General features: G+C 36.1%; 1 protein-coding gene across 3 annotated transcripts in view; it reads right to left on the bottom strand.

Moving 5' to 3' along the window:
* Positions 1 to 22,807, bottom strand: part of LOC134742484 (transcription factor Sp9) — a 94,663-nt gene that overhangs the window by 44,439 nt on the left and 27,417 nt on the right. Inside the window, exon 1 of one of the 3 annotated variants that reach the window (XM_063675689.1) lies at positions 1,399 to 1,805. The exons of the other annotated variants lie outside the window; for them this stretch is intronic. Within the exon in view, the coding sequence (XP_063531759.1) occupies positions 1,399 to 1,473 (75 nt within the window). The 5' untranslated portion in view covers positions 1,474 to 1,805. Of the gene's footprint in view, positions 1 to 1,398; positions 1,806 to 22,807 lie in introns of those variants that run through there. 3 annotated transcript variants of the gene reach the window in all.

Here is a 22,807-nt window from a genome sequence, read left to right as displayed (position 1 = left end):
CTAAAAACTATTTATAATACCTCTACTTTGTTAAAAAACATACCTACCTGCCTCGAATTATATTATTTAGGGCTAGTTATTTGGTTTGCAAAAATTTTATTTTCATTCAAATAAAAGCCAACGATTTTCTCAATTTAGGTATAAAAACATACACACAGTATCACACAAACACCCGATACAAATCATACAAATGAAAATATAAAATGTAGCAGTTTACTACTGACTGAATATCAACTAATTGTTATTGAACTACACATAGGCATATATATAACCGAGTGAATAAGTACCTATTATTAATTCTAATCAATATCACCTTTCAACAATACAAAATAGTAGATTATTTCAATGAAATGCTAGATTAGCAGTATGGCTGGAGTAGTACAAAGGAAGAAACGGCGCGATCGCATTGTGTAGACCGCGGGAGGTGTTTGTACGGTAATCACACCAATTAAATATATTTATTCCCTACTGCCTTTGTAGGCATTTCCACGGCCGTCTTTTGTTTGGAGGCAGAGAAGTGACACGGCAATTTTTTTGAAGTTTTTGTTAGCTTTTGCTTTTAACTGTTAATTATTATGCTGTTATTATTTCACGAGGTGAAATGAAAAATAATAAATATGTAAATATTAAAATTAGTAAGTATACAACATTAAAAATCCAAATTATATCCAAAATATTCGTTGGCATAAACCACAAATAGACCTTTAAATATAAAATTAAGGTTTATTTATCTATTAACTTGAATGTGCAAATCAGATGTATAATCTGCGTAAACTAATAATATAAAATAACAATTTAACGTGTCTAAACCTAAAATTATCTAAACATAAATTACATTTAACAATTTAGTTAGACGAAAAGTATTTACGGTTTAGACATACATATAATCACGCCTATTTTCCGGAGGGGTAGGCAGAGACCACGGATTTCCACTTGCTACGATCCTGACATACCTCTTTCGCTTCCTTCACTTTCATAACATTCCTCATACACGCTCGCCGGTTTAGGGTGCTCTTGACCTGGCCTTTCTTCAGGATTTAATTACGGTTTAGACACGTTAATGAAATACTTATAGGTAACGAATGTAACGATACATAACATACCTCATTATGAAAAGTGTTAGAGATATGGCAATCGTTATAATCAACATACCAGAATTGAATAAAAATTTCTTTATGCAAATAGTTTCATACAATTATCAAAACGCTTGATTTTAATAAAAAAACAAAAAAAAACTTACGAACTCTAATGAAAATTACAATTTAATTTATACTTTCCAAGCTACATACAATAAAAAATAAACGATTTTCCTAACTGGATTCCAATAAGATCACTGATTAAAATCAAAACAAGAATCACCCTTCGCAAACAAAGGCTTCTATGATTTAAAAGCATTACCTCATTGAAATAATGATTACTCCCATTATGGTTCACTGGGTGCTCCCCATGCTGCTGATAGTATGCACAATGCATATCGGCCCATCAGATTTTCCACAAAGATGACGTCACATCACACGCGAAAATCCCAAGAAAATTCGGAGCAATTATCTTAACGGATTGATGCGGCGAACGAATCTCGCCTACTAATTGTAGGGTTCGGGTTTTGGCGTTGCGCGGAGCTGTGTCTCGCTTGCACATCGTGCGTCTCGGTCGGGCCGCGTGGCCCCTCTACATGTTTGTTTACGCGGGGCGGGCCGTAGGGCGGCCGACGCTGAGGGCGGAGGCTACGATAATGCGATTTTTGAATTGAATCCCAGTTTTGACTAGGGTATTTGTAAGCCTTTCAGTTAGGCATGGCATAGATTTTGTTATTAAAAAAACTTGACCCCCTTTATTGTAGCATGTTTTAAAAAAGCACACCTTTTTACTTTGTGTTGATGTTGATGCATTTTTGAATACAAATAAATCAAAAATAAATCTTATTAAGGATATGTATCTTCCTCACCCTTGTATTTTTCAGATGTTTACATTTCTTTGCATTTGTTTACAAAATACGGACTTTACTTAAAAACGTTGATAAGTCCAAATATATGATAATAAGCACTGCCAGAATGCTCTAAATATATATAAAAAATGCAACGCTGATAAAGAAAAGGCATTGCAAAAAGGTCGAGAAACTGACTTTTAGCAATATTTTGGCTCTAGCCGCTGTAAAACCTGAACTGCTCATCTGAGGCTTAACCCATATGAAATATATTATTTTAAAATATATTGTTTGTAACATGTAGGTATGCTAGTTTAAAGGTATTTATCTATGGCAACTAGTTGCCTGAAATAAAGTTATTTTGTTTCATTAAGGCGGTTCCCTGAGCCAGACGGCGAAAAATCTCCTTATATGATCATGTTTTTCTAAGAGGCGTTGATATTCGTAGACGTGAAAAAAATATATGTAGTTCTTGACTATATTATCTTTAATAACATAGCTTCCGATACACGAATTATGACACTTCGCTCTATACAATTAATTCCCAAAGTAACCTCTAACTCGGACTTTTAATCAAACTTTACTCGGTTATTTATTATGTGATACCATAAACAAAAAAAGAAGAAAAACAATCTTAACTTAAATACCTAGTAATTTCATAGCTTTCGAATTTCGATATTGTAAGGTAACGTTTGTAAGATACGTGATCAAAATTGACACTTAGCGCGCATGATCTTTCCCGTTCTTTCTTGCAAAATGTGACAGTGACAGCGGCAAACCATGATAAAGTTGGTTATAGAATGAAAAATGAACCATTTTTTGGGAGTTAATCTTCTAGCGTACCGACGAGCATACGAGATACCGACACTGTAAGTTAACACAAAGTTAAGTTGTGTTAACCTACCTCGGTCTCCCCTAAATCAAGCCTTTTGAAGCAATACCACGAGTAGGTAATTTCCTCGAGTCTTAAAGATTCTGCTGAATCAAGACTACCAGTAACCCAAGTTGTCACAAAGAAAGTATTCTACGGAGACACAAAATTCGACCATAAAGATTTTATTTATGACCGGTTTCCACAAAAAAGAAAAATACCGGCCAAGTGCGAGTCGGACTCGCGCACGAAGGGTTCCGTACCATTACGCAAAAAACGGCAAAAAAAATCACGTTTGTTGTATGGGAGCCCCACTTAAATATTTATTTTATTCTGTTTTTAGTATTTGTTGTTATAGTGGCAACAGAAATACATTATCTGTGAAGATTGACAGACAGACAGACAGATACAGCGGAGTCTTAGTAATAGGGTCCCGTTTTTACCTTTTGGGTACGGAACCCTAAAAAACAATAAGTGGTCACGTGCATTTAGAAACATAAACGAAGGTTTAAAAAAGAAAAACTCCTCGAGCACGAATTTGGGCGGAAAACTAGTAATTAAAATGAATAATACTCCGATGTCATAAATCATGAAAACCACGTGGAAAGAACATGATTTATCGTTTCACTCGACAAACGAGGAAATGTTATTATTTGTGTTCTGTAAGTAGGTGAATAAAAACAAGGAGAGATGTTCAAATGTTAAACCTTAAAAGAAAAGTAAGTAGTTAGATATTCTAGGTACTATGACTGATTATTATTATTATTAGTAACATATATGTATGTACAAGTCTGCTTATTTGATTTGACGTAAATTGTTATGTAATATATATACTCCGTCAAGTCACGTTTTTCAAGGGCCCAGTCCAGTGGAAAAATGCTTTTGAGTTTCGTCATTCTCTTACATTATTTAAATTCGCCACTAAGAGTTAACAATGAAAGAGATTTTGGCTCTATGAAACTGATTTTAAGCAAACAATGACAATATAATCTTATACCTTTAAACGAGCAATTCGAGGAACGTACCTAATTAATAATAGTGTTAAAAATATCTTACTATGCAATATGCCTTTGCACGTGTCGAGTATAGCACACTTCGAATAATGAATGTACTTTTTTCAGATTCAGAGGTAATAAATGTTTCCGGTTCATAATAAAGAATATCGGGATCGTTTCCCTCGCGACTATTATAAAAATTGGTCCATTTTTTATCGTCCCCAATCTGTGCGGGGGCGGATACGGCTCGTATGACAGGATACACTTTCCTCCACTAGTTCTCCTTCCAATTCTAAATTGTAATATGTACCATCGACCTACAAGGCTTATACTACTGTATAGATCTAAATAGTTGTACTGATATCACGCGAAATCTACTCGCGTTCGTAACAGATGTGCCTTTGATTCGTATTTACGGAGTACAAATTGCTTTTAATAGAAGACGTCATTAAATTATGAATGAGATTTTGCTTATATTTTTCAAATTAGTAATTGCAACTGGACAGTCTTGATTTTATTACTAAATAAAATAAGATGTACCTACTTTTACCTTTAGCAACAAATATGTTTAATTGCGGTACGTAATATGTTTATTAGGCTTTCAATCTACTAACCACGACGAATCATAACGAATAACCACCTGGAATTAGAGTAGCGGCCCGATTCGAACTTTAAGATACGTCAAATATTTGGTCTAGATACGATATAGATCGGATATGTCGGTGTCAAAAGTGACGTTTCTTCAAACTAAAACGTCACGTTGAGACTCCCTGAAAGAATATTAGGGTTTTTTTTATAGCCATCTGAGCTTGCCGAAAGTTACATAATTAAACAAAAAGTAAATAGCCTCGCGCGTGGACTAAAGTCGCTGTAGATGTCTCCAGCGATAGGGGAGTATTTTGTATGGATTATAGAATAACATGCGCAAATGATAGTGATTACATTGCCGTGGGTGCCGCGCGTGCGTCGTAATTATTGTAATCTCGCGCACGCTGCGCCGGCGCGGCCCTCGTACTACTGTTACTCTATTGTTCCTGTTAACACTTATTCACAAAGCTTTCAACGAGGTTTGGGAAAATGGAGCTGAATGAGCCGCCGCTGGGGTTTTCAGAGCTTACGTCGTTGTGGGTATTGCGCCACGTGTTGCTATATAGAAACTAGTATACAGCTTGACTGTTATATTTGACCATACTCTGAATGGGTCGAGTGAATATGTATGTAGGTCGTACTGAACAACATGTACTACATATATGGGGCCAAACCTGAAACGCGAAAAAAATCAATTATCTACTTTATTTTTGTTTACTTTAGCTATAGCCCCATTGTGAAAACTGCTCAGTATGTCATTGCAGATTAAGGTTAGACATAACAAATTCACCTTTTATATTGTGTTCATCAATAACTATGTAGAAGCTACTCAGCAAGTCCTAGTGATCTATTTGTATATCCTGACTGACTAATCAACGCAGTGCCAAAATTACAAAAGCTAGAAAGTTGAAATTTTCACATCAAATTACATTTATACGGGGGCTGCTGGTCTAAAAGTTCTACTCACTCAAGTAAAGTTCTCTGTGATTCTGTGGTGGTACTCATGCGATTGTAATATCATTTATATCATTGTGAGGGATCTTTCAGAACTTAATGAGGTCTATAGATAGTTGAAGCCCAATCCCGAAATGTCGAGTAATTGAAATGTCATAATAAAAACCTCACACCGCTCGCTCGTGCTTTTCTACTTTTACACTAACATGTGCATTACAGATTAATTAACATTCGTTGACAATAATTCGTGAAGTTGAGTTTGTTCGTTAAATACATCGAAAATGCTAAATAACAAAATTATAGGTATTAATTTGTTATTTTAGAATGCTAATTGTTTCACTAATGACGAGCGTCACAGTCAAAGGTCCTAGCGCGTGCACAAAGCGACGCGGGCGCATCTGGCGCACCGCCCTCCGCCCAGCCTCGCAACTGCCATGCAAAAACATCTATCCTTCTATCTACAATGACCCATATCCAACAAACTTCATACGCACATATGACATTGTTTTCGTGAGCTTCGCTCTTGTTTAGATCCATGGTGCCTTTAAACGAAAAACAAATGCATTCAATATTCAATTCTAACACTATTTTTTTTGGACTCAAAATGAACGCTGATTTTATATTCGATTCACTTATGTTTTTAAGGTGCGTTATATTATTTTAATTATTCTTTGTTGTTATTAATGGAATGGATTAAGGACGGGCGTGGCAATATTGGAGAGTATTTTCTGAGTAGGTATAATAGTTGTTTCGACATGTTAAGTTAAGACGTCTATATAATGCTAATTGTACCTAGCCAGATAACAACTGAAAGAACATTTCTGAGCATTCACATCCATATATTTTTGATATTTAGTCGTGGGTAAAGTAGGCAAATATCATTACATATTGTTATATTAATTAACTAGGTATGTTTAAAAAATACCTAATACTTTTTTTGTTGTTTGCTCATAGCAGATTGATCGTAAAAATGGAGGTAGCTGCTATTGCGACGCTTCTTTATCGATCTCCTTCTTTGTCTTATCTCTTCTTGCATTTTAATGCTTGAATCTAGGTATTCTTAGTGATAAATTTGTTGAAATTGTATCAGCCCCCCAATTGTATTCCTGACATAAATCACTTTATTTCATACAGGTAGGTTTATAATCTCTATAATGTTCGTCGTTGACATATCTACTCGTAGTGGGTAGAGCTTGCAAATGGTTCGAAAGGGTGCGTCCGGTTGCAATATTACACCAACTTCCACTTCATTTCATTCACGCACAGGCACAATAAAGTTTCGGATTACCATTCCTTATGCTTATGCAAAACGTACAATAAGTTCTTGAACTTTTCTCACAGAAAATGGCATATATGAATTTTAAAATTCAATGCACCGAAAAGCGCAATGAGTGACACTGCTATACAAGATTGAGATATGTTATAGAATTGGACGATTATATTAAAGCAAAATATTGTGATCTGGATGAATTTCGATTTTATCGAACCGTAGATGATCTCCGGCGATACATTTAGGTTCTGGCTACTTAAACGTCCAATATTCAATGAAAACACGTGTGATCGTTCGGGCGTATTGTTGTCATGGATTCCGCTTAGCCCCATTCAGATCTTTGTCAACGGTTAGATATTTCACGACCGTTTCCTATGCAAAATCTCTTGTAATCCCGGAATAAAGATATCCATCAGATTTTCATCTGAATGCTTCCGCTGAGAATGGGACGACGGACAATAACACGTCGAACACGAGATGTTCACTTGACGGGGATATTGAAACGTCATCCTGAGTGTTTACAAGCATAATAGGATTAAGAGTTAAGAGCGATTGTGTTTTGAAATATTGCAGTTTATTGTTGCACTCCTTGCTTACAGAACCGTGAGATTATTTAAGCTGAGATTTGCATGCAATTTCATTTATTTATGTAAAATTACCTAAGCATTGAAATAGTTTATTAAATGAAGGTTGTCTAGATGATATTAGACAGCATTTACAAAAATTATGTATTTCCAACGCGGACCTACTTATTCAAAGTTCCATTAGTAGTGTAAATACCTACACCGTAAAATATTATATGTATGTACTTTGTTTATTAACCAACATTGATATATTCTGGCTTAATTAAAATGTAACATATTATACACAATCTTATTTGATTCAGAAGAGTCTTTATTAGACTTTACCCTTGAGCTCAAACATGGTCCCAAATACATGTAATTAATGCATAAAGAAAGACTATACGCAAATAAACATGATCTATTCGAATAAGAATGTAACTGGAATTAAGATCTTTCTTAATTCCAGTTACATTCTTATGCAAGCATTTTATGATATACCCTTAGCATGCCTGCTTTTACCCCAGTGACTATTCTTCTTTCCTTCATAAGAATGAAAGAAAGAAGAATGCTAAAATGCATGCTAAGGGTATATCATAAAATGCTTTATGTATCGTTTGCGTGTGCACTGCAGCGCCGCGCCCGCGCCGAGCGCACTCGACGAGCGTAGCGCACATGACAGCGAGCGCGCCTCGACGTGCCAAACAACAAAATAAACCAGCCAACCCGTGTAATAATGGTGTTTCCACCCTGTAACAATAACTACATAATAGTCGAGAGCTTTTACGAGCTTTTGTGAGGTTGTCGAAGCTTCCACTTGGCATTTTTTGTGTTGGCCTCCGCGCGGAGCTTTCGCACTATATTTTATGGTTTTAAACTCGTATTTATTGAATAGGTACTTAGACATATGTAATGTATACTCCCGTTTATGAATGTATTAAAAAGGATTGGCCCTTAAAATGATTTTTTTGTGTGGCTTGTTCGTATGTCTGCTTCAACGTACAAACGGGTATCTTCGGGTAAGGGATCATAATTCATTTATCGAGTAATAGCTTAGTTTTAATTCAATGGTGTAGGTGTAACAACTTGACATCCCACCGTGGCCCGAGACAGTGACAAACAACCCGAGCCATATAAGAGCACACTTCATAAAAGCGCTCAATACGAGACCACGGGTCGTATCCGCACTCGTGATTAATTTGACCAATATATAAGGGAAAGATAAACTGGACCTTTAAAGATGTAATAGCGGTTACTGAAGTAACAAATAAATTGAATTATAAGGTGCTCAGCTCACGTTATCAAATACGAAAAGTAAAAAGAAAGGATTTACTTGCCCCTCTTTAGGTTTTATGCTAATAGCAATTATTTAACATCCAAGACAAGGAATTCGCACGAAATCGTTGATTTATTTATGAGATCCTACATGTAAAATAAAATAAAAATATTTTAATGACAAAAACGTAGCTGTAAAATAAAAATCATCATATTGATTCGAATAGGTAGGCGAGTGGAAGATAGAGGGCACGTCGCGGCGAAGATGGCGCGCTGTGTAGATAAAATTAGCGGCCATTAAACCGCGCAACACTCGAAAGACTTTATTAATTTACCGCAACGAACTACGCCTCCAAATACCCAAGATGGCCTAGCGATAGATTTATTAATTATTAAGCATTATAGTCCCATATAGTTCCCTGACCATGTATTAATTATAAAATGTGCTCAATATCGAAGTTGGAGATTGCAACAGGGCTGTGTTGCGGCAGTAAACGAATATAGTTTTTTATTAATTTCTTTATATGGATCGTTTTCTTGACCCCTGACTTTACACGTATGTACCGGAGTCGTAAACACTATTTTATAACTGATATCTATACTTAAAAGAGTTTTATTGCTTTCCATCAGCTTAACTGAGTGACCACAGCGGAGGTGAAGCAGAACTTCAAAACTAGTTAATTTCCAATATGAAGAATAGCATTAAGGAAAATTTAGGACGTTTAAAGACGAGCACGGCGGCGGGTGTTTCGTGAGGGGCGGGAGGGGGTCGATAGCCGCAATAAATCAAGATATTATCTGCGCGCGAGCATTAAGTTACAACCTCGCCAATACTAAAGGGTGAGTCGCCGGCCCTGACGGATATATGGACGCGAGCCTTATGCAGTACTTGCGTGTGCGTCCGCGAATTTAAAGTACTAAAATAACAAAGGCGAAGTTTATCCGATTCTGGGAATTATCAGAATCTAAAATCTAAATACATTTGATGAATGCTGGTGTCCAGGTTAATCATAAACTTGCACCCAAACGTATATTTAAAGATTTAAAACCATATATCCCAATTTCGAGATATCAAAGAAATAGTCAATGATGCTACAAACTATAATTACACACTACAGCTTATAATTTCGTAGCCATTCATTAAAATTCAACTAAAGACGAACAAAGTTGAACGTGAAACACAAATCAAATGCAACTCGCCGATGGCCGGTGGCTCCATAAATCAGGAGCGCGCTTAGGCCTTCTTAGCTTTTCTAGATAGAGATTTATCCCGTAATAACATGTTGTTTTTCAGTAAATCAACCGCCGAATTATCCGGTAGAGGAGGCATGATTAATCGACGGGCTGCCGGGGTAATGGCGCTGTCCGGAGTCGCGAATAGATCGCTCTACATAGTCACCCGCCAGCCTAATGTCAAGTTGAAGGTCGATAGACAAGTGTTATGGATAACACGACTCAGTACATAGTTTGCTAAATTGGAATTGTAACTATTATCTGCATTTCATGATATAACATCTATTGCAAAAACCTTTTCTGTTTACAAATCAAAATACCTACGTTAATTTAAATCGAATTAAAAAACATTCTGTTACCATCAAATAAATTGAGTTACTGTTGGGTGCTACGAGATATATTGCAAATGCAATGGTGAATTTATCGGAATTCTACTAAAACATGATGTTTTGGCAGTATGAATAAACAACAAATATTGTATAATTCATGTGGATTTAATTTCGTTCCTCCCATTGTCAAAATTTCGATTGGCGATTGTGTAAATACAACTGTAGGCATACGAAAATACGATTAAACAGGTTCTAACAGACGAATAAGTATCCAAGGCAGACGTAAGAAATTATCAAAATATGTAAGTGAGCCCTGGGAAAGCTTCGGCGGCCATCTCCGCGCGCAGTCGATATCGCCAGAAGAATGCAATTATATTAAAACGAGCCTTTGCCCATTCAGCGCTTAGTCGACATGATCTCATCGCGCTGTAACTGCTCAACGATTAACTTTAATTAAACGCTATCTTTAATTAAAATTACACGCGCCTGACCATATTTCATATAAGTAAATAAAATACTTTTGTAGTGCATCTAGGAAGTCTTTATTAAGATTGCGATTGCAAAGAGGCGGGGTAGGCCACTTGTTCGAGAATTTGAATAATTAGTGTATTACAAGTTCACGTTATTAAGTTAGAAACAAATAATAGGGGTATTCCATCATATAATTACAATGTATTGTGAAGCGAGTAGCTGTATACCAACTATGAGTGCCAAAAAACGCGTCTAATGTCATGTTTTGTTTAGTCGAGAGGCCGAGCATAAATATTAAGACAGCTTAAATGTTCCAAAAGTGCTTCACATTTTTTCTTCTCTTACCAAAATTACTAGTAACCTACCGAGTGCATCCCAAGTGTTACATATATGAACCTACTTAATACTTACCTTAAATCCTGTACCTGTGCACATCAAAAGAAAACCACGTTTATTTTCCTTAACATAAAGACAACTTAGGTCTTGAGGTACTAGTTAAAAATATATTCCACAATTAGATGAGCAATCCGCAGAGATTGCAAGTGGCCGGAAAGGTGCGGAGAATGCAGACCGCGAGCCAGCATCCGAAGGGCGTCCGAGTGCCGAAGTTTGCATACACCGCGTATCGGCCATATTTCAACAGTAATGATAGCGGGCGAGCGTGATAATAATTGTTATTACTATGATCCACATCTGCTATTATTTTATAATTGAGGGCTTTTGCGTGAAACCCTGCAATTATAAGAAGAGCCTCAAGCAACGTGCAACGAGGTGCGCGCGTTTTTGCCTCCTTCCCTAAATTATGATATATTTACTAAAATTCGTTCCCGCCGCATTCGTTGGATAAATCTTGACCGCTAATACGATAAGGGAAATTTATTCTCATTTAAGGTTATTCTTTTGCAATTTAAATTATGAGGTGGCAATCGTTTGTTTTGGAAAGGTTTTGATGATGGTTTCACTCAAAAGTTAAATTCATTTATGGTAATTTCTACTTAATCAAAATATATATTTTGTGATATCTGTGTATACGTAGGTATACATACATATATATAAACTTATCTACTGATATTTAATGGATAAGCCGTTCGCGCAGCCTTCAAAGATATAATCGGCCAAAATCTACACCGTCCTTTCCTCTTCTCTCCCTTTGAAGGTCTGAGAATGGAGAGTTCATTATTTATTAGGAATATTAGTCAATTTTTATTTAGTCGAAAAAAGCGGGCAGCGACGGCGGGACGGGCCCGCTGCAATTAAGTGCGGCAACCCTGTAATTATGGACAGTAAATTTCTGGACGCAGCCTGGACGCGTCGGCGGGTACCTCTATCTGCCGCGAGAGGATTAGCTCACCCGTTGGACGTTTTTAACTTTTAGATTACGCTTAAGAAATTAGCATTCCTGATTATTGTTGTCTTAGTTTTTGGCTGGATTCGGTGCCAAATTTTGCTGCAGTTGACACATACACACATACAGACATGCATACATACATGCAGTTGACACGTACAGACATTTTTTACATTTTCTTTAAACAAACGACGGGGCGTAATTATTTTGATTCATACAATAAATGACTGGCATAAACAAAACAAGTAAAATACCTATAAGAAAAACATAAACTATGACGCGGCAAATGATTCCCTACCTACACAACTACTAAACTTTTTATAAGAATAATGAGGAGAATTTTAATTTTCATATTAGCATTAATTTTACAGCTATCATTTGTAGACAGATAATGAAACAAAGGCTCCCCTATCATGGAGGAAAACGTAACCGTTAAAATGTCGAAAATTTCTTGTAGTGGACTTGCCCGGAAAAAAACTGAGGTTAATTACATGAGGGCTCTATCGCGACCGCATCGCTGCCTCCTAATTGTCTCTCCTATTTAAATAATTTTGGGGACTAGTTGTTTGATATTCATATACGTTAAGTTTTCTTGCTTTTATGTATATTAACCACATTTTTATTATTAAGACTCGATTTCGGTGATTCGTTTGACATATTACTTACATCTTCTTCGATAATTTGTACATTGTCTAGAAAATGTCAATATGGCTATAACTATGACGTATTAAAATATTTAACCTGCTTCTTTCCATTAAGTACGACGAAGATACGTTGTAAAGAGAGATAACCTCTACAGTGATTTACTGGATGTTATTTCGTTAGATCAAGTGCAGAAAATATGTATGCATGAAACTACGAGCACCTTATAAGCACCTTATAAGGGGGCGTTATCAATACGTAATAAATAGCTCGCCAGAAAAGTTTCACGTCGATATTCATAACAGGAAATGGGTAGATGGTTCATATCTACGCTGAAGCGTGTCGATCTCTGACCCTCATTCATTCACAATTAGGCTCATGTCGTGACACACAGCGTGTCGCTGTCGAGATTTGGTCACAATGGCCTTCCCGCCATGATTCGGCAGAATGTCGAACCATTCATACGTACACACGTGCCTCTAAGTAGGTGCTTACACATGCATGTGGCACAAGTGGTCTTGTTCGTCAATTACAGACAAGGTGATCAAGGCAGAAACTCACTTTCTCTCTGTTCTGTAGGTATTACAAGTAGGTACAATTGAGAGAAACGACTCACTTATGTCCTCTTTCTAACGATTTTAGCTGCAATTGACCTAATTAGCACTCGCTCTCGAATCAAGCGCCCTTATTAAGTATTTTAGTAAAGATCGGGGAGCCTAAGAGGGGGATTTTTGGAGTCATCGAGCGCGTCAGATTAAGATATGGGGGATACCTTGCATCCTGTTGAGTACCTCCACCGAGTATGCGTCCTTGACACCGAGCAGGGAGTCCAGGAGTTCCAGGATTTTTTTTGAAGGGAATAATGCAAGAATAACAAAAAAGAAATATCTGCCGACTTGAGCAAGCTAAAGAGTCATAAATCGTTTAATAAGTTTAGTGCACCCAGTTCTTTTTCCCTTTTAGTTTTTAGCTATCTCTGGCTCCTATTTTTAAAATAAGCACACTTGTAAAAATTTAATTTAATATGTAAAAGTTTAAAATTCGCGATCCTGTTTTAAAGACTTATACATGGTTGAGGTTACTCAACAGGATGCAAGGTATTCCCCCTTTATGTTATACTGTCGCGCTCGAGTAAATCCCAAAATCCTCTCTTGGGCTCCCTTTCTATAAGTGTAATAATTATTTCCTATAACTGATATGGAGGCTGAGTCTAGGCTAGAATAAGGATTCAACGCGGTTTTATAATGTTATAGACCTATTTCAAAATATTTAGGTCAGTACGGTTTTACTCACTATTATTTTAAGTCGCTTTTGGCGACATGTTTCGGATTCATCGAGAATCCTTCCTCAGGCACGAGTCCACAAGCTCCGAAACATGTCGCCAAAAGCGACTAAAAATAATAGTGAGTTAAACCGTACTGATCTAAATATTTTGAATGTTATAGACGGTTAAAAATCGAGTGTTGAAATTTGATTAAGAAATGTAAAAAAAAAAATTCTTCAGAAATCTTCAAACTGTGATATCTCTTGAATCTGTTGACCAATTTGGTCTACTTGACGGCATTCTACGCAGTTTTTTAAGAACAAAATATACCTATACGACAGGAATTTTTCAAATTATCTTGACAAATGTTTTTTTTTAGATCGTCAGAATAAGGATACTGCTCCACATTATCAACAGATTTAGGTTTCACATAACTGGGACATTAATGTGAACCTTTCTGTATAATAATCTGACACGCGCGAGTATTTCAAGATGGCGGTATTTTTTTGCAACTTTGTGACCCTGCCATTTGCTACGGATCGCTGATGTCGTCAGATTATTAAAATAGACACTTTTGTAGGGTCCACTTCAATAATCTGTACTTTTGTAACATCCCCTTTCATTGAATGAAATTATTTAATCCAGAAAATATTTCCATATGCGGTTAAAACATTTAAAACGAACTACATAATAAAATATGATAAAATAAAATTACGACGTACACAAACACAAAAATTCATATAACCTTTGAATATCTAGCGCGCTCGAGTAATTTTTTTTTCCTAATTTTCTACCCTTTCGTGTGACCTCCGTATGTTTAACCGGCAGATTAACATACCCTTGTTATCAGAGACATGTTGCGCGACTGAAGTACCAATATGTGACGCGCTCGAGTAACTCCATTTGGTGGTTTTTTTACATTTTTAAAAATCTGTAGACGCTTTCCTGCTCGCTAAAAAATAAAACGTTATATAACCTTTTTTTTTCCTTCCTATCATCTAATCTTTTGAATCCAATAGGTTGGTTTGTTCTAGATTATTTATTATTTTAAATAAAAATAAATAAATAAATAAATATTCTTAAATATAAAAACAACGCGAGGTGTACATAAATCGAATGAACACATATGTTCTGAAATATGTATCACATAACGCTTGACATAAATCAGAGATTTCATAACCAACAATCGCCCGTATAAAAGAAAATCATTTTATTTCATCAATAAAATAAATCGTGTCAGAGCAATGGACTTTCCAAAAAGAAGAGAGGGCCGGGCCGGGCCGGCTGCGCCAATGGCGACCTGCGACCTGCTATTTGCATACAATGCGCGTGGGCGCAGGACGCATTCCCGCGCGTGCGCTAGAGCAGCCTACAAATGCTACATGCCTGTGTTGAACGTCACACATGCATTTCATTTAAAAAGGTTCGTTAGTAAAAATGACAGATTAGTAATGATCTGTGCTTGGGTCTGCTTTGACTTGAGAGGTAGGGGACGATTGATTCTCTTTACAAACGGTCGGGGCGTTTTTTTTTTCGATTTTAACTTTGTTATAAGATTTAGAAGCTTTTAAAAATTTGTATGAAACCTGCTTGTCGCTCCTAACTCTTAAAATAATTAAAAAATCTAAAAATATCAAACGGTCGGGCGTAGCTATGACTAAAATACATAAATCTGTGTAAAAATATTTTCAATAATGTTAATATCCAGACAGGAAAATGGGGAATACGTTGGTATGGAAAACCGGTTTCGAGGCGGTCGTATTCGAAGGAGTTATGGCGAGCCAATTAAATGAACATTTTGCTATTGATATTCTGATTGCAGGTAAAATTGAAGGTACCGTACCCGCTTCACTTACGCGAACCGAATTAAATAGAATGCAAGCCCACAGCGACACATTCACACACTGGTTTCTCAGACTGGAATGCGATTCAACCTACATTATTGCCATTATTGCTGGTAGGTATGCTTTTAGTCATAATGTTAATTTAACCAACCACAATATATAATACCTAGTTTACCTACCATTTATATAAAATAATAATTCTTATAAAATAGTAATTAATCTAGGTGACACCTGGTGGTCAAAAATGTTAAAGAAGATTCGGAAAGAAAACCTAAGTACTCAGTCACGCCAAAACAGAGCACTATGGCGCAGACATACAAGGAGACCCGACTCCAGTTAAACTGGGAAGAGGGATAGGCAAAGAAGAGAAACTAGGATTAGGATTCTGACGTTTAATATCAGATCATATCTCCTTATGATTTAGTCAAATAACTAACACCTACCTAAATAAAGTATTAGCCAATTCGTAGGAAATACCTGCTATTATATGACATTAATTCGATTTCTTAGTGACCCCATGTCATGTACACCTCCACTACCCTTATAATACAAATAGAGGGTTAAATAGGCGCGTCGCCATGGCGCACTTTTTCTTTGTTACCTAGCTACATCTGAATTATTCTGAATTAAAAATGTACCCACGACTAAATATTTCAGTATTAACAGTCTTATCTCAAGCAACTAAACATTGAAGAACATAGTTTAGATTCGATGGTTACTTTATTTCGGCATCGGCATAGTACCGATATTTAGGTATACGTATTTTTATTTAAAGTAACGTTTGATCTAGATATTCCGAATGTGACCTATAAAAGTTGCGTTTAACGTCCGTGTAATTCACCCCGAATTTTAGTATCGGCCGTTTTCAGCCAGGGCCGGACTAGACTGCATTGCAGTCGCCCGAGAGATTTATTACGTAAGAGCTCTCCCTCGACGCTCGCATCGAATCACGCGCATTGATTAATGTACCGCCTGATCTATTTACTGACCATGTGACTGTGCCACATTGCATGTCGTTGGAGATGAATAGTAATTCAGTTGAGGTTTTGTTTTACGAAGTACACATTCATTTCATTTGGCGGCTTATTAAAACTAAGAATAGGATAGTCGAAATTCACGTTATTTGTGTTTTATATTATAATAAAAGATCGAAAATGTAAATGATAGACACCAGTAAGGCCTCAGGAGTTCGTGACGATACGTAACTACTTATGTCATTATTCATTAAATAGGAATTGGAATTCACAATAATTTGTTGCGGTTATTGATGAATGTTAAATTATTTTACGGTTTTGCTCACGTATTTATTGCCACTACAGGTGGCATGTTTTGTAGAGCGAAAACCTTCATTTTCAACAACTGAAAATTTAAAGTTTGTGTGATTAAAGAAATTTTAAGTTAGTATGACAGCTTAAACGCGGTTATTTTAATCTCGAATTAATTAATTACCATTAACCTTATAAATAAATCAAATACATGTACAAATAAATTTCAATACTCTCTCGCATAATAATAATCAAAACAGGAGCAAAAAACTTGCATAATCCATTTGGCCCATAAACATCAAGCTAAATCAGCGCTGTAGATTAAAGTACTGATTAAGGCAAATTTCCCATGGTCCTCTCATGCCCTCACGGGGTAGCTAAACTCCGCCGCGTAAACGTACTACCCAGTTGGGGTACTTGGGGTTCGGAACACGGTTCGCGAATTGACCGCATTACGAGCGCGACAAAGCGGGGAGCTCCCCTAGGACCATTTATCAAATGATCATTTGATTTTCTTGTGTTTGATCACTGAGCACATTAGAAGTTGCGATGGAGCGCGGGTGCAAATTTGGTAGCTTCACTTTTGTTTATTTAATATTTTTTATGTGAATTAACTTTGTTCGTTCCAGAGACAGAAAGGCTTGCGTGGGGATATAGGTAGATCCAACACGTAGAGGCCCCCTTGGAGAGCTTTAATGTCATGTAAAAATATATATACTTATTATTACATATTTTGTTATGCTATGCTATATAATAGAATGTTCTTCTTTAATTCCTAGTGATTTTTTTTTTTTTTACGTGTAAAATATGCAAATAATCATAATTTACAGTTATAGACATAAAATTGGAATCACTTTAGGTTAGTAGAGTAGGTAAATGTTTTGCTAAATTAAGATTTACGAAAACAGAATATATTTATATTCGTGTTAAACACTCTGACGTTGCATTCCAAGCAGTCAATTCAACTTCAGCCAGAATTGAACCTCAAACGATCGACCTCCTAACCACCGCACCCAGGAATCCAATCCTCTCGTCGACTTCCGCGCACCCTCGCCCTCAGTTAGGATACGTCTTATAAAATACGATCTGTTTTGATTGTGGCCTGGGGCACAAATCAATTAGGCCCCTCGGCCCCCCGCCGTGCCGAACCAGTGGCTCGTTTTATGACACATCTCACAACTGGCGATTCATTAACATTCAGTTTATCACGACCAATTGACGCTAACCGATTTATGTACGTAATCATATGTATTGGTTATTTTAGCTTCATTATTTGATTACCTAACATAAAGATTAATAAGGTTTTAAACTTGAGACTGTTGCTTAAGAAAGTTAAAAGATACAATTCACAACACAACAACACACAACACAATTTACAATTCTCTATTTCGCTGATACTTCAGTACTTACCTTTGTCTCCAGTAGTAGCATTTGAACAAGATTTTTCAAACATATTAAGCAGTTTGTTTTAAAACCATATTTCCAGCATCTATCCAGTAACTATCGCGGTAACCGAAGACAATATCATATTTCCAGCAATTATTTAAAGACATAAAGTGAAAAATTACCCTTGTCAACTAACCATTCGTAAACCTAACACAGTTAACTAACCATTCGTAAACGTTGTCACAATGCAATAACAAAAGACAGTTAAGTGTGTTGCTGTTAATGTCTACGATAAGAAAACGTGTAAGGTGCCTAAATGTCCAAGTGCTCAACATTTTAATACCATTTTAATGACATCTGGCTGTAAATTTTTCTTGTCAATGGCTTCAGTATTAAAGATGGCATGTCCCTACCTACTTGTACTACATTTGATGAGCACTCGGTCGCACAGTCAGCATCTAGTTACAGATGAAACAACGCTCCAAAAGTATCTCCTTTCCAAATGGAGATACATATCTCTACAGTGCGCATTATACGAGTAAGTATCTGTTTCAACAGTCTAATTGTTCTATCTTTTTCTATGAGAAAATGGTAGATACTTTTGACGCGTAGTCTGATCCGTTATATTTGATGCTTACTGTACGGGTCTCTATTGTTTCCCATATAGTTTTAAGTTATAATGTATTGTTTGTCCACATTTTCGTTAGTCATAATTTGATTTTTCTCAGAATCGCGTAACTTTTCAGGATTGCCATAAAACAAACTCAACCTAACCTATCTATAGGATAACATAGGATAACCTGAGGAAAATCCTGAAGAGTTAACGGTTTCAAAATTATGACTAATGATAATATGACAATCATTACATTATGACTCAAAATTATGTCAAACAAAGGGACCCTTACTGTACTTATACCTGATTCAAATTTTCAATATCTGTTTACCTATAGCCTAATACGAAGTTCCGAATAATAATTAAATACCGACCTATTGATGACTTGGTGTCAAAAGAAGTTTACACTTCAACAATATATCGTTACATCCGTAAGCTATGTTGAAAATCAAATTACGCGCCGCATTAAGATTTATTCGATAAACCATCTCATAATTTGATAGCATCATTAACCATATCGATTTACTATTAATCTTCAATTTAGTGTAGGATCTAATATAGAAAATAATGACGTAATAGAGGCCGCCGGCATTGGGGCCCATTCCCACGCCGCACACTGGCTGGACCTCAAGGCCTCGCTGATGTTTGTCTTAATTAATTTTCTAAAACCATTTAAACAAATAGCTTTAACTATACGCCATTTAATTATTTATAACCCCGTTACGCCGATGCTTAAGCGCATAAAAGTAATTTTGGTTTGCATTTACAACATCGATATACTGATTTAAGATTATATTAATTATTAAGTAGATAATACAAACACATTTACATAATATGGTGTAAACCTAAATTAAATTTGCTGAATAACACGTTAACATAATAAAACTTGACTTACATAATACCAGTCTTAATGTGATACTTATTCGTGATGACATATTCGCAGCAAGTAAATACCCACTGTTCTGTAGCTCACTCAGTATTAGAATTTCCCCAGTGTGCGCTGGCCCGACAACATTATTAAAGCTGGAAAATAAATCAGGTTTCGGTAATCAGACGCCGACCCAATCCTAACCCGCTTCTTCGCAATATTTATACAATACATTTATATTACCACACAAAAAAGCTCTCGAACAATTTTCGCCACATAATGAGGCTATTATGTGGAATTTTGTTTTACCAACATAATAACACCGCCTTTTATTCGGGCAATCCAGTCCGAAGGACCTCGTGTTTTAAAGGACAGTCCTTCGTGGCTTGATGAGGTTTTCGTGCTAAAATTTTAAGACTAAATTGGTCCCATTATGTTTTTAACGTGGAAGATTAAGACTGCGGTCAAATCGGCCGTTAACCTTTGCATGAAACCATTCTACTATCTGCTGACGAATAACTTAGCTACTAGCAAAATCGAGCGTGACAACTTGTTTTTGCTTCTTAGTTATATTAATTGTCGTTAAATTACATTTCTCTCAGTGTCCTTTTAGACACTAAACACTTTCATTATAAAATTATTCATGGGTTCTATTTAATTGTAGCTCGGTCAGATTGGTTAGTAATGGCTAGCTCGTGAGCTGTCTATTATGCTGTCACCGCGCGCGCACCCGGTCTACAGCTCTGAACATCAAAAGCATGCGCTGAAAAACGAACCTTCGCAAGAACTTCCTATTTCACTGGAATCGCATTAAGGATCTAAAATTAAATACCAACATACTCGCAGTTATAACTCAAATATTAATTGGTCGTGCTCTTACAAGTATGACAAGTATCCAATCCACCTTCGCTCTAGTGCAAGAGAGCGCACGAACAAATGCGTTGTACCTGTAACCTGTATATAACTTTGATACGTGAAGTATATATTCGAAATTATGACTTATGACCCATACGTAGCCTCTGAAGTCGCATGAATTATTATTCACCCAAGAACACTAAATCTGAGTTCACGTTAAACCTGTTTTGAGGCGTTTAAAGCATCAGGTATGATGAAGAACTATATTTCGTACACATGGCGCAAATTTTTGACGGATAAAATTCAAGTTTATTGTTCGATTACGAGTACATTGTGATTTTAACATAATTAAATAAGTACCCAACTTTTATGCAAGTTACCGCTTAAATTAAAGTTTATTTCTCATTGATATTATTAACTATATTCAGAAAATATCAGATTTTATGTTCAAGAGCAGAGAACGTTTAATTTACTTACTGTTTCATTATACCTGTATTTTTCTAGGTTTAGAGCAATATGCAAATACTTTATGAAACCTAATTTTTATAAAGTTCGGTTTCATTACCGGAAAATTTTCAAAATAGTTCTGTTTATATTTGAACACATAAAAAAATTGACATAATTGATAGGCACCTATTTATCTCATGTAATATCTAGTTATGAAATTGTGTAGTCGTATTAGATAATTAACATCATTAGGTGTAATGTATAACTCGGCTGGTCTCCTAGTAAGGAGGATAATTGGCGATCGGTGCAATTTATGTCGATTCACGTTCTTGTGGAATTCGCCATGCTTATTCCTCTTCCCACGGTGTTAATGGCAGGACGTGCCCTTATGAATTCTTTTTAAATTGTATTCTGCTATAACATCAAAAAATAATAATCTAAAAAGTAGTGACACGGAATAAATAATAGTACTAGGTACAGAAGATTCACTCTCAAACAAAACGCGTCTATTGCGACAGATATGACCGCTAGGTGGCGCAAGCGCGAACAGGCGTCAGTTCCGTGGCGGTGCGCGGCAACTACTATGGCTAGACACCAAAATTGGTGTCGGCCGCATGTACTTGTAGCGACGCGACGAAATCGCGGAGTGAGTCACGCCGTAGTGATCAAATCGCATATTTAGGTAAGAATAGAGCACCTCATTCATTCTGCCTTGTCCAGTGAGAGGTTCTGCTATGTTTTTAACCCCTGTGCCAATCTTTCTAAAATTGTACTATCGGGGACATTGGCGGTGATCCAGTTCAGAAAAAAATTACCTCAATCCTTACGAGAGAGCTAAACTCCGCCTCCCATAGAGATATAGTATGAATCTTTTTTGAAACTTCATATAAAGGCATATTATTAAAATAAAATAAAAGTGATTTTAGCGTTTTTAAAACTTCATCCCCTAAATGGGTTAAAAAGGGTTGACAATTTGAATCCATTACAAATACTTTGAAACTTCCTAGAAAGGCATAATAGCCGATTACAAAAAAAGCAATATTGACGTTTTTGAAAATTCAACCCCTAAGGGGGTTAACAAGGGGATGAAAGTTTGTCTTGGGGTTCAAATTTTATAATATAAATGTTTATTAATTATAATAAAAAAACAAGAAAACTCATTTCAGCGTTTTTAAAAATTCATCCCCCAAGGTGGTGAAAAAGGGGTTGAAATTATGTATGGAGATCAAATATTTTTGTGAGTGTGGGACTTGAATCTTTGTATAAAGGCATATTATTAGAATACAAGAAAAGTAATTTCAGCGTTTTTAAAAATTCATTCCTTAGAAGGGTTAAAAAGGGGTTGAAAGTTTGCATAGGGTCTAAATTATATTTTAAGCTAAGAGTTTGAAACTTCGTTAAAAGGTATTTCATTAAAAGAGAAGAAAGCTAATTTCAGCGTTTTTGATAATTCATCCCTTAAAGTGGTGAAAAAGGGGTAGAAAGTTTGTATGGAGGTCAAACATTTATTAAGTGCGCGACTTGAATCTTTGCATAAAGGCATGTTATTAGAATACAAGAAAAGTGATTTCAACGTTTTTAAAAATTCATCCCCTAAAGTGGTTAAAAAGGGGTTGAAAGTTTGTCGTGGTCCTAAAATTTTATTTTAAGCTAGGTACTTGAAACTTCATAGAAAGATATATACTTAAGAGAGAAAAAAACTTATTTCAGCATTATTTAAAATTCATCCCCCAAGGTGGTAAAAATGAGGTTGAAAGTTTGTATGGAGATCAAATATTGTTTTGAGTGCGGGACTTGAATCTTTGTAT

The sequence above is a fragment of the Cydia strobilella genome, chromosome 6, assembly GCF_947568885.1.
Source record: "Cydia strobilella chromosome 6, ilCydStro3.1, whole genome shotgun sequence".
Lineage (NCBI taxonomy): Eukaryota > Metazoa > Arthropoda > Insecta > Lepidoptera > Tortricidae > Cydia > Cydia strobilella.
Note: the sequence above shows the minus strand (reverse complement) of the source record. Positions and strands in the feature narration are given on the sequence as shown.